The 13,823-nt window shown below is 36.2% G+C and overlaps 1 protein-coding gene across 1 annotated transcript in view; it reads left to right on the top strand.

Moving 5' to 3' along the window:
• The first annotated feature begins 1,564 nt into the window (after positions 1–1,564).
• Positions 1,565–13,823, top strand: part of LOC139728516 (histone deacetylase 11-like) — a 39,261-nt gene continuing 27,002 nt past the window's right edge. The window contains exons 1-2 of the mRNA XM_071639456.1: positions 1,565–1,802; positions 8,276–8,376. Of these exons, the coding sequence (XP_071495557.1) occupies positions 1,565–1,802; positions 8,276–8,376 (339 nt within the window). The remainder of the gene's footprint in view (positions 1,803–8,275; positions 8,377–13,823) is intronic.

Raw genomic sequence — 13,823 nt, forward strand, 5'->3', positions numbered from 1 at the left:
ATAAAAGGACAAGTTCACTTAAGAACCTAACGGTTAGAATGTCTAATATAAATCTACTGTTACATGTGGATTGAGTGAATGCAGCAATATCAGAAGAACACATCAGAGAAAGTTTGAGGAAAGTCAGACAATTTATAACAATAAGTTATGAATTAAAATTTCTCTGTACATAGTCACTGCTTGATGAGAAGACTACTACCAGTTCAGTTTATAATGTCACATGCGTAGACAATAGATCTAGGCTGTCTATAAGGAAAATATAAGAGGAGAATTCCCCCAAATTTCGTATTTTGAAGAAAGTACATATTCCCTCAATTTACAGTGTACATGTACAGTATGTTCAGAGCAATATTACAATGTATTCCCCCTGCCTTCTCAAAGAGTCAAGTCAAGTGCTCTTTCATTATGCAAGAAAAGTGAAAATATGTTGAATTTTCTTCATCACAGGCATAGTTTTATATATATATAGAATACATCGTCGAAGGCATGTGACATCACAAACAGAAGTAGTCTTCTCATCCAGTGGTGGCGGCACCAAAATTTCAAAAATTCATAACTTCTGAACAGATTGTCCGATTTTCCACTTCTGTTTTCTTTGGTGATAACTGATCACTGGTGAATTTGTTTCAGTGGTCGAGCATCTCCCTACGGTATCAGCTACAAAATGTATGAGAGCCTTCAGTCTGTAGGCCTCTACAGTAGGAGGGGATTCCCTGAAACCAGACCTCTCCATTGAACATATCCCCAATGATAAATACAGGCTGATCTTTTGATCTAACACAGATGTAAATTACAATCTATCCTTCATGGCTATACCTAAAATGTCACTCTACTGTGACTCAGGATTGCTTACTATTTACAATGTACATGATTTAGAGTTACAGACTCGCTCTATATCTAGAGTTGTCTTGTAATTAAACAGCACAGCTCCAGAAAGTAACTGCTAATAATTATGCTGTCATATCCATGTCGATGTCTCACATTCTGGAAGTCCAAACTCCACCAAAATCACAGGATGAAATGCAGTTAACCAAAGAATGCAACAGTGAATAGGGTTTATTGTTAACTGTTTTCAAAGCAAACTGATTCTCATGGTTGTTGCCATAATTTGAATGCTCTATAATATAACATTATACTTTTATACCAAGAAAAAATAAGATACTAATTTTGAATTCATGTCAAACTCAAAGTACATAGTCTAGCCTAGGTTCTTTTGCGGCACTGTATCAATTGCGTCAAAATTGCACAGATATTTTCAAACATGTAACCTACGGTACTCACTCCTGTAACTTTGACCTACATATAATTGGCTTCAATAATTGGCATTTGTCGTTTAGAACAATAACACGCAGAAGGTTGCATATGATGGCACTTCATGATGTCAACACTTCCCTCATGTCATTTTTTTTGATGCAGTGAAAAGGCGGAGACTGAGTCACTGGAAGACGAGGAGCGGAAGGGTGAGAAGCGGAAAATTTTAGACGTTCAATGCGATCAGGACGGGCAGACGTCCACCCAGGGCGAGGAACGGCGACTAGGAGGTGGAACTGCAGCGGAAGAAATGATGGAAGGAGGGGAGGAGGAGGAGGAGGAGGAGGAAGAAGGAGAGACTGAGCAGCCAAACACAGACAGCGATGAAGTGATAAAGGAGAGGGTGCAAAAGACAAAACTGTTCGTCCCCGTGGAGCCCCATCAGTGGCCCATTGTCTACTCTCCGGACTATAACATTAGCTTTCTCGGATTCGAGAAGCTGCACCCATTTGACTCAGGAAAGTGGGGTAAAGTGTACAACACTCTGAAAGGTGAGTTCAGTTTGAAAGGGCCATGAAACCCCTGTACATGTGGATTGAGTGACCAGAGACTCCAACTCTCCCGCTTTCCATGGGAGATATCTTGCCAAAAGCTCATTTTCACAAAATCTCCCATTGTCCCGCTTGAGATTGAATTTCTCCTGCCCTGGCTCTGTGTCTCCCACTTGTATGGTTTTGTAGATGCCAGTCAATTTCATATGCATGCATGAATAGCATCTGCATGTATGATATATGAAATGAAGTTTTATTAAGCCGAAATATATGATTTGAATCATTGAATTATTACCTACTTAGTGCCATTGTATGTTGAAAAATAAGCCTGTGATAGCACGAGAGAGCAGCTAGAACCCTATTGACCCAAGGGACTTCGCGCACACGAAGTTGGAATCTCCCGTTTGCTAGGGGTTCAGGTGGGAGAATCTCCAGATCAGAAGGTGCTTGGGGTTGGAGTCTCTGAGTGATTGAAGCGATATTACTAGTTATGATTTGTGAAAGTTTGAGGAAAATTGCACAATCTGTTCAAAAGTTTTGAATATTTGAAGTTGTGGTGCAGCCGGCACTAGATGACAAGATTTCTACAGTTTGTGATACCACATATGAAGAATGATGTCAGCATAAAGAAAATACATAGAAAATTCAACATATTTCACTTTTCTAGCATAATGAAAGAAAACTTGACTTAACTCTTTAAGAAAGCAGGTGGAATAAGGTTACCCTTAACATAGTATATCAGTATTACAAGTCTAGGGGATGTGCAGTTTTCATTAAAAAGGTGGATTTCACTGAATTTTCTTTATATTTTTGTATGATTCTTCTTCATGACGTCACAAACTGTAGTGGTTTTCCCATCCAGTGATGGCTACACCAAAATTTGAAGATTCATAACTTCTGAACCAATGGTTCGATTTTCGTCAAACTTTCACTGATGTGTTTTACTAGTTCTAATATTGCTGCATTCACTCAATGCATTTGTATATTTGGGTTTCATTCCCCTTTAAGATCACCGTCTTTTCCCACATGCATCTACAATATGTCTTTCTATTCCTTCTCCTATCTTGAGATTTCTCAAGGTGCAGGCAGAACAAATATGCTGAAACACACATAATACATGTAAATGTATCAAATGTCCTTACATACAATTTGTTAAGTTGTATAGCATATATTTGATTTATGTTTGTCACTTCCCAATTTTACATACAAATACACTGTACATGTACTGATACATTTGCAAATATGTATGTATAAAAAACAACAACAAATGGAAAAAAGGGAGAAAAGCTAGGTAAAAGAAGCTTCAGTTTTGTTGTTCTTGTTTTTAGGATTTTTTTTTTTTACCCCATGGAGCTCCTGACTCAAAAGCTACCGTAAAGTAAGTCTCCATTATTTGCTGCATATGAGCTTCCTTCTACATTCTATTTAATAGGCAAAGAGGAAATTGGATGTAGCGACTGTGGCATTTGGCTTTGTTGCCTGTGGGAATGAACAAGTATATATGGGCCAGTTTGGTGAATTTAAGTGGATTAGCTAGCTCATCCGTGGAGTAGCGTGCCAGTGAAGTGTAAAATAGGATAAAGCTGAGGACTAGGCTGTACCAGCTGCAGCCCACACAATGTTGAAGATGACAGTCTATATCACAATGGGAACGATGGCATTCTTTATCTGAACGATGCCCTGCTATAAAGTTTAAGTTGTTGTAAGCAAATCGTTGCTGGGGTGACAAGACCTTGTATCTGCAATTTTGGTGAAAATGAATTTTTTGCATTAATGGTCGGATAATCACTTAAGTGATGTCCTGTCCAAATCTTAGATGTCTTACCCCAAAATGAAGCCACCACGGCATGTCAAAGGAATGTCTATCCCATTGGATACAGTGCTTTGGCTGCCATGTTTTTTTGCTCTCCTGAACATTTGACATTTTGTAGATACGAGGTCTTGTCGCCCCAGCGACGAAATGGAGGTTCATGTAGTTGATGTTTCATTGATTTCAGACTCAAAATACTGTTTTATAGACCTGTACACGTATGTGTAAGGAGTTCTGTGTTTTAAGAAAATAATGTTATAAGTTGCAGTTGCATATATGAAATATTGAATGAGGTGATAATGTCCCTACATTATTTAGGGAGTTGGGCACATTCTATAATTCTACAATGCAAATGCCTTCATAGGTAATTTTTATGTTGCTTATAAACTTCTCCATAGGCCTGTAATTGCTGCTTGAGTGGTTTTATGCCCACTTGTTATATTGACATGCAGTACTTGTATTTCCTATATAAAGCCTACTGGATAAAACTTAAATATAAGGGAAAAGGTAGTAAATTTCAGTGTTACTTTTATTTCTTTTAGTTTCTTTAAATGGGAAGATGTACAGTATCAGTGGAGGAGGTCTGAGTGCTGTAACAGATGAAGAATAACTCAGTAAAATTTGTAGCAATATTGTTCTTGAAAAAGATTTTAACATTTCACACTAAACTTGAAAACAGTTTCCTTCTGAAATTTTGTATCTAGGATCAGCAGTATGCTCAATAGGACATTTCTCCCAAGAAAAACTTCTATCAACAAGCAGTGAAATGTATTCGATTTTCCACAAGACAAATTCATTTAATAGTTAGGATGAATGAAAGGGCTTGAGTTTGTAATGCTTGACTTGAACTTCAAGGTAGATGATATCTGTGCAGGGGCATGTGTTTGGATTCTAGTTGAGCTGAATGTTAGGGAATTGGTAAAACCTCCACGACATATATATGTACTGTATACTGTTGAAGATGAGCATTACAGCATAGGTTCAGAAGCTCAATGAGATATGAGTCCAAATCAGGCAGTGATGTATTAAAAAAAAAGGAATTTGTTAATTCTGTGTATAGTCATAGAAGAAAGGGCTCTTTGATTAATCTGGAATGACTTTTTAATGTAACTTTTTCGTTTGTGACTTCATATGAATAAACTTTTGTCACTTGATATCTAGAAATAATCCTTATGATGTGATTGATGCACAACATGTTATTATTTTGTTTCCAAGTTTTGCTTTCAGAAATACTTCATGACCCTGCTTATATGTAGAATGTGTTCCATCCACTGTATCCTCCATTATGTCACAGTAGGCATATATATACCTATCTTCAAATAAATCTTGATCAAATCATATGTCAAAATATTAAATATCAATACATTATAATATGAAAGACAGGATGATAATTCTTCACATTTTCATTTTTATTTCACCTCCTGTGATTTTTCCAAATCATTGCACAATATTTTCTTTTTTCAGCTCTCAAATTAGAAAGCAAAAACAAAAGTTGAATGGCAATTATTGTACAGCTTGACAAGTGCATATGTACCTTAGTGAGTGGTAAGCTTGAGATACTGATTTTGTGTCTTCTAGTCAACAACACAGAGCAATTGATGTGTTCATTAGACCATTTTAGGATTGTCGGCTGTTTGAAGTTCCAATATGAGTTGACTGTCACAATGTAATTTGAAGCAATTACTGTCAGCAGTCAACATGAAATGCTGTAAAATGCTAAAAGGATAAAGACAGTTTACCATTTGTCTTTTAAGGAGGAACTTAGTGTAAAGAAACTAAAAGAGAGATGTACAAATAATTACATTGTGCAATTACTATTTGAACACCTGTGTGTGTGTTGTATGCCCAATATTTCTTAAGCACAGAAAAATCAGAGGAAAGCATTTGGTTGATTTTGATCAATCAAATAACCTCGCCGAAGTTGAGTTGTCAGCAATTTGTCAGAAAATATTCACAGCATGAAATTTTTGCGTAATGGATCCGAGGGCCTTTCTCACGGCCTGAAATTTTCATGAATTGCCACTGGCATTCAGTGCAATAGTGTAGACAAGAACTTTCATGTACATTTTAATTTTGTGAATATTGGCTCCTCACGAAATGTGCGAAAATTTCATGCACACAAAATTCTCTGGTTTTACTGGGATAGTCACACAGACAGGTTTTCAGGAAATTTATGTCATGATTTCACATCTTGCAGAATTATCGTAGCATTACTGGGAGTTGGGAATTCACCAACTTATAATCTTATATGGGATGCACAACCGTAATTCATGTGAGTTACAGTGCAAAATTTATCATTTTCATTTTGATTGAAAATGGACGTAAACTTCTCTTTGAGCCCTCTTAAATCACTGCACATAAGGAGAACAGTATTCACGGCTGAAGAGCACAGGTTTATTTTTAGATGTCACATGTCTTCGCTCGGTGCTTGATCGCTCGGCATCCGTAGATTGATTTTTGTGTCAGTTACAGGTTATCCTCACCCTGTGGCAACGAGGTTTGCGATCCTATCTGTTTATAGTATGAAGCCACGTCTGTATGATGGAACGGATTTCATTATCTTTCTATTCCTTGTCATAACAGCTCACCGTCTGTGAATGATCTGCCAGATATGCAGACGTATTTTGATTTACGTTTGTGAAAACTGTTGATTTGAACATGTTCACCATTCAATTTTGCGTGAAGATGAATCCAAACACTTTCTAGAGTTGTTTTATGAATCAATCAATTTGTTTTGATTTGTCTGACACAGGAAAACAATTTCACTGGTATTGGGAAATTAATTTGTCTGATACAGAGAAACAATTTCAGTCTAATGATTTTAGTCCAGAGTCTACTGTACAATGGAAGAACCATGTTTGAAAACAAATGTGGACACATGGGAAACAGATTATAAATGAAAGTTGGAGTAAACCCAAATAGTGCCTAAGTTATCACTGTTAAATATGTCAGGAAATAATCTCACGTGCAGTCTTTGGGGGACTTTAAATAGAGCTGCTTTTGTAATTGGTCACATGGCTAAAGCTCCTCTTGCCAAATGTGCCTCACTTTTTTTCTTTTTTTTTTGAAGCAATCATTTCATATGGGCATGTACATGTACATAGTACAACATTGTATGTTTGTGTGCACAATGTGTGTCCATGTGTGTCCGTGCATAGCTCTACATTGTATGCTTTTGAAACAAAAAAAAAGGAAAGAAAATGGGAATTCCATCTGCAAATTGTGATTAGACAAGTATCTTTAATTACCGGTACCATTCTAGAATTGACTTGTTGCCATGAGCATACAATGTAGCATAATGATATAACATCATATTGCAATGATACTTCTACTCCGGAATATTCCGCGGAAACATGATAATTGAGCAGAGCAAATATATACAGCGGTAAGAACTACATGTAGTGTAAATATTTCCTGTTGAACTGCACATAGGTCAGTCAAGCATTTTGATTTGCTCTTGAAGTCAAATCCTTTCCTGTTATGATATTGATATTGGATGAGTCATGTAAATATTTAGTCAACCAGATTAACCTAGAAACAGTTTCCTATCATGAGGCCCATGGTTTGATGTCCCTGGTAGCAGCGGTTGTGCCCATAAGCAGGGCACTTCATCTTCATCGCTTACTCGGAGGGGACTTAAACTTAAAGCTATCAGTACCATGGTTTCTTACTAACAACCATACATTGAGCCCTTCCTGAAAGGCCACATAAAGATATTTAATTCGATGATTCAACTCAATTCAGTGATTCAGTTAATAAGATACATACCAATAAATTAAGATTTTTTTTCTCTCTTTCAAATCAATTATTCTACCATCACATGCTTTTAGAGTATACATTTTGTAATTTTTAAAAGTCAGAAAATGGATATATACTTGCTTACACGCGCCTATATTGTACTACCCCAAATTAGATATCTATACATATGCTTGAAAAATAATTTACTTAATTGAGTAGTATATTGATAACACGTTATGTACACAGCTCACATAGCAGATGCCAAGTGTTTCATCTGTGTATGAATATACTTCTGTATTATGAATATCATTTGTATTGATCTGTTCTTTTCTGATCCCCATATTGATACTGAGAACTCATATTTCCTTGGGAACCTTCAATTCCTACAACCTGTAGCTTTTCATAGGTTTTCTTATAGAATGTGTCTGTGACCTCAGATCTTTACATGACATGTACTACTGTACCTGTACATCTGCATATTTACAACATTTATTGCATACTGTATACGCCGAATATTTCGTGAGGTTTTTATTTTCACGAAATTTCGCGAGTCAGTTGCTATTCACAAAATTAAAGACACACGAGAATATTGACTCTGATCCCGATGTGAATGTGACATACGCGTGTACTCTTCTCCGTTCAGTACAGGACTCCATGATCGCGAATTTAACCACTCGTGAAATCGTTGGGAATTCCCGATTCGCGAAAATTTAGACTCGCGAAATATATGGCGCATACAGTATTTCCTTTTTGTGAGATCAGTAATTTTGTCTTTATGTGTATGAAAAAAAATGAGAAAAGCAAGTGTTTTGCATTAACACAATGTATTGTGTATTTTGGGGAAATATGAATTGAAATGAAACTGAATTGAAAAATTAACTCTGAAATTGAATATGAATGGAATCATCTGTGCTTGCGTTGACAGGGGAGGGCATGATTCGGGACGAGACGACAGTCAGACCGCAGGAGGCCAGCGACGATGACCTTCTCGTGGCGCACACCAAGAAATACATCAACAGTCTCAAGGTCAGTCAGTGCCCATCATTGATCATCAAAATCCTTTTCTGACCTTGTAAGACGTCGATGGACATTGCAGAAAATGTAACAGTGTGTCGAGGACGAATAAGTTTATAATGTATTTAATGATGATTGTATGTGGTTCTTTGCTATTGCGCTTTGATTCCACTCACCCAAGCAATATTCAGAATGACGATACACAATATGTTTGTGATCTATGTATTTAACAAAGCCTAACACGACGGCAATGCTTGCAGTTTGTGTGCAGTGTAGTTCATCATCGTTAGAGTCATTGAAAAATAGGAATTTTGTGACAAATATTGTGTGATCCCACAGCTTTCAGTGTCTCGTGCAACGTAATTGCTATAGAGTGAAGTCCTTATCTTCCTCACTACCATAGAAGCAATGATCACTCATAAGCCATTCTTCTCTTTTTCTCAGTCTCTCTTATATATATATATATATATATATATATATATATATATATATATATGTATATATATATATATTACATATATATATATATATATATATATATATATATATAGATAGATATAGATATGGATATATATATATATATATATATATATATAGAAGTATTGGAACAAGTTCACGCGGTTGACTAGGTTCATCCGTATTTATTGCAACTCTGATTTTCATGCAACCTCCATGAGGTGCAATCATCAGGCAATTATTACTTCCCAGAAATAATACCATTGAACAATGCATCGCATTGAATTGACGCGCTTTAAAACGCGTGATACCATAACAAGCTATACGCGCTAGGACCATAGTAACCAGTGCGCACTGAATCATATTCATTCTTACGTATTGAATACCCGTATCAGGCAATTATGCTCCCAGAAATAATACCATTGAACAATGCGCAATGCATTGAATTATATATGATAACAATGATCACTCATAAGCCATTCTTCTCTTTTTATGTAACACTTTAGCTTGTTATGGTATCACGCGCTTTAAAGTGCGTCAATCCAATCCAATGCATTATTCAATGGTATTATTTTTGGGAAGTTATAATTGCCTGATATTCAATACGTAATAATAATGAATGTGATTCAGTACGCGCTGGTCACTATGGTCCTAGCACGTAAAGCTTGTTATGGTGTCATGCACTTTAAAATCGTCGGGTGCCTGTGCATTGGCCGCTAATGCAATACAAATTGTATTGCGTTAGCGGCCAATGCACGGGCACCCAACGAAATGCATCTACCCAATTCAATGCATTGTGCTGGTATCACGTCAATTCAATCCGATGCATTGTTCAATGGTATTATTTCTGGGAAGTAATAATTGCCTGATGATTACACCTCATGGAGGTTGCATGAAACTCAGAGTTGTAATAAACACGGATGAACCTGCAGTCAACCGCGTGAATTTGTTCCAATACTTCCGTCTAAAGCTCTTCCTTTGAGGATATCGAGCACTCTTCATAGAAGGATAGAATCACCAAGTGTATATATATATATATATATATATATATATATATATAAGTCTATTGGAGACAAGACCTTATATTCTAGATTGTGGCCAATGTACAGTGTATGTTATCTTGAAATATTTTTGGGCGATTAGATTAAACCCTCGGGGGGAAAAGCATCCATGAGTTCTCTTCTCTGCTCTTTTTTTTTCTTCTTCTTCGCCTCACCCTGCCATTTTGTTATAGAGTAAAGACAGATGAGATGTTATGAGAGAATGAGATTTATTTCTCTAGACCCCCGTGTCAAGTTGTCAAATGCTGAGAATCAAAATGCGCAAACTTGTTTACTGTGCTTTATCTCCAAGTTGGTATCCACTTGCATACTGGGTATTCTGAAATGTCCCCTTTGAGCTCAGAGGGGTGTGTATTACATGAATGTGGTGTAAACAGACAAATGTAAGGGGATTACAGACAAAGAAAGATATGTGGTATTTTCACAATAGAACAGGATCTTTGTTGTGAAAGCTGTCCAATTTAATGTGACGGGCACAGTCAATAGACTTGACGTGATTATCGTCGGCAGTCCCATGCATGTCAGTATTTATGATCGTGTCAGTAGTACTCCAGCTCAATACTCTTGAAAGTCTTCTTCATACACACCAAACAGTGGTCATGATTAATTACTGTATCTTATCTTTTCGTAAAAGTTTTTCAGGTGAACTTGAACTGATGGGATTTATTGTGTGGATGATTTATCTGTGTGTAACAGTATCCAACATCAGTTTGTTTGAGTCAATGATATGTCTTACAGTGTATTGGTAGCATGACATCCTCTTGTTAGGTTGTATTGTTGTTTTGTTAGGCAGAGGTATAGCCTACAGCACAGGTTTGCTTGTTAACCTTTCACAGTCAATCACCCTTTCATAACCTGTCTTCTTCCCCAGTGTGTCTATTCAAGCGATGATGTCTTCAAGGCCATGATGTGACTGTAAAAAGATTTGAAATTAGTATTTGGCAAGGAATGACAGATTTCTGTAGCTATCCATGGCCAATTTTTTTTTTGTCAAGGATGATTGATATTTTTTGATGTAGCAAGCAATTAATTCAAGACATTTATTGTGTGTTAACTTTAAAGGAGCTATGCAGTACAAATTCAGGACTTGTGTTAGTTCATGATGCCCTCAACATCACATATTTGTGGCCAATTGAATATTCAATGCAATTCAAACTTTATTTCACTTTTTTTTTCAACAGATTATACAATCTGTGGGTATGTGGCATATGTTTTGTAATGATTTTCTCCTGTTTTTCTTCAGATTACTTGGATACAACTACAAAAAAAAAAAATCCAACCCAAGATTCTGTCATTGCATCATCTGTCAATCATAGCTAAAAGTACTGCTATGATTAACAAAAGACATTGGAATCCTGCTTTCCCTAGACTGAGCATACCTGGCATGTTTCCATATTACTAATATGATTAACAAAAGACATTACAGGGGAGCATGTAAGTTCTGCTCAGTCTAGAGGAAGGTGTATTCCAAGGTCTTTTGTTCATCATGATAGTACTTCAGCAGTGATTGACAGATGAGGTCAATGATAGAATCTTGGGTTGGAAAGTTGTGGGGTTTTTTTGTGTGTGGGTGTACCCAATTAATCTGAAGAAAAATATTAATAGAACAATTTTTATAAAATATTTCATACGTATTTGGCTATTATTCCTTTGGCCACATAAGTGATGATAAGTGATGATCTGAATCAATACAAGTCAATATGCATTTGCATTGCAACCATTAGAAGAGGATGTTTATGTCATCCTATCCCTTGAAATATTAAATGCTATTTTCTCTTCAAAGAGGACATAAAATGAATATAATTTGACATAAAAAGTATCTAACCCACATCATTGTGATATCACTGCTACATGGTTATAGACAAATATGCATGGAAATTAGTAGTCTCAACAGGAGACCGCCTGACTAGCTAAATCTGCCATGATTGTACATTGTCGTAATTAGTGGACCATACCGTCCAAAGATATTTCAGAGATTTTCTGTGCACTGGTACATGCTTAAGTATATGGGCAATGGATTTCAATGAAAAGGTGATAGACAATTCTACAGATGTCCATCAGAATAGATATTAAAAATAAAATTTGTAAACTTTATGGATTGCATGGTACTCCCCTTGTTCCATATCAGTGTGTTATTAGATGTGACAATTCAGTTACCAAGGTATACATGCTTAAACTGTATGGACAATGGATTTTAATTAAAAGGTGATAGACAGTTCTAAAGATGTCCAGCAGAATAAATATTTAAAATAAAATTTGTAAGCTTTTTAGATTGCTTAGTACTCCCCTTGTTCCAAACCAGTGTGTTACTAGACATGACAACTATAGTCGCCAAATTAGGTTGTACCTCAATCACTTTTCATACCACTCACAGGCTGTGTGTGTGTGTGTGTGTGTGTGTGTGTGTGTGTGTTCTCCCCTTATGTCAGTGAAATGAAGCAATTGACCTTTGAAGTTAGGATATGCTGCCATGCAACTGTATGATTTCCATGTACACTACATTCCACACACTAAGACAACGGAAATGCTGAGAAGCACAAGGGCACTAAACACGCCTTCACGCGCAATCAGGTCAAACTACAATGTATACACATACTGAGGTTGCATGCAGATCACGGAAATCCACATTGCAGCACCAACACCTCCCTCGTGGCTCTCGGGGGAACAATTTGTCAATTCCGAGCCTGCGACAGCCATCAGAATAAGGCCAGTTATTGATATTAGCGGACCGGGACTGCATCCCCTCATCAAAATTTCATTACTCCCATGTAGCACAATGGGGAAGTGGTAATTTAGAGATCAATATAAACACAGAGATTGGTGTGAGATATTTAATCCATACGCTGTGTGAATGGTCCCAGGTATGGGTGTTAGAGGGTGCTACTATGGAGAATGCAGCGGTATCAGGTAATAATGTCATTTAAATCCTATATCATCCTGCATATCATCATCGTGTCACTGAAGAGCAACGATGACTAAAACTACTACTGCTGCCATTACACATCTATCATTATCACAACTGCCACTACTATTCTTACTACGTTGTACTACTGCCTTTAATGTTAATGATAGTGGATAAGGCAATCATATCAGTTTTTATGATCTAGTAGTTTAAGTAATAATATAAAAACAATGATTATGAAAATTCTGATGATTGTGGTGGAATCAATATTGGAAAAAAGGAATGGTTGATCAAAGCTACAAGTGTAGGACACTACATGTATCAACATTTTTGATTTCTCATACATTTTCTTTCAGATTTTGGGCAGATTTCACGAATATAACCAATTCCCTGTAAGCCTTCTCTAATATGGTAAAGGTATTCAGTGAAATTCATAGGGTACCAAGCTGGTGATCGCAAGCTACAATAGATAGATAGTTGTTCTGTTGTTAATAAGATTAATTTAGGAAGAAAAGAAGTACAGCCTAAAATATGATCAATAAAAACATTCTTTTTAAAGTTTCCATCATACACACTGACATACTGGTACATGTAAAGCCACATATTCTCAATGTTTCAGCATTTCAGGAAAAATTCGTATTTGATGAATTCTTGAAAAGGGAAGAGTACAAATTCATCCTTTAATTTTTGCAATTTTACAGTCGTTATTTATACTGTATTTTATATATGTTGATATTCATTCCACTTTACTCCAGTGAGAACTACCTTTATCTACCTGAAACATTAAAATGTAGTAAATCTACTCCTAAGATAGCTATAATAGCACAATAAGAAATGAGAAAAACTGTATCATTGCGTTGTATATATTTACTTTGAGTTAGGACAGCATGTTTTAAATTTGTTTCAATTAGGAGAATTTTTCAAGTAAGATTTTGTTCTTTCTTTCTGTTTTTTTTTTTTAGGTCAATGGATAACTTTGAAAGTTTTATCAGTGCAGTAACATGAGTAACAAAAAAGATGTATGTTCATGCAATCATTTA

The sequence above is a fragment of the Diadema antillarum genome, unplaced genomic scaffold (genome assembly GCF_040938485.1).
Source record: "Diadema antillarum isolate AM-2024a unplaced genomic scaffold, OU_Dant_1.0 scf00000019, whole genome shotgun sequence".
Lineage (NCBI taxonomy): Eukaryota > Metazoa > Echinodermata > Echinoidea > Diadematoida > Diadematidae > Diadema > Diadema antillarum.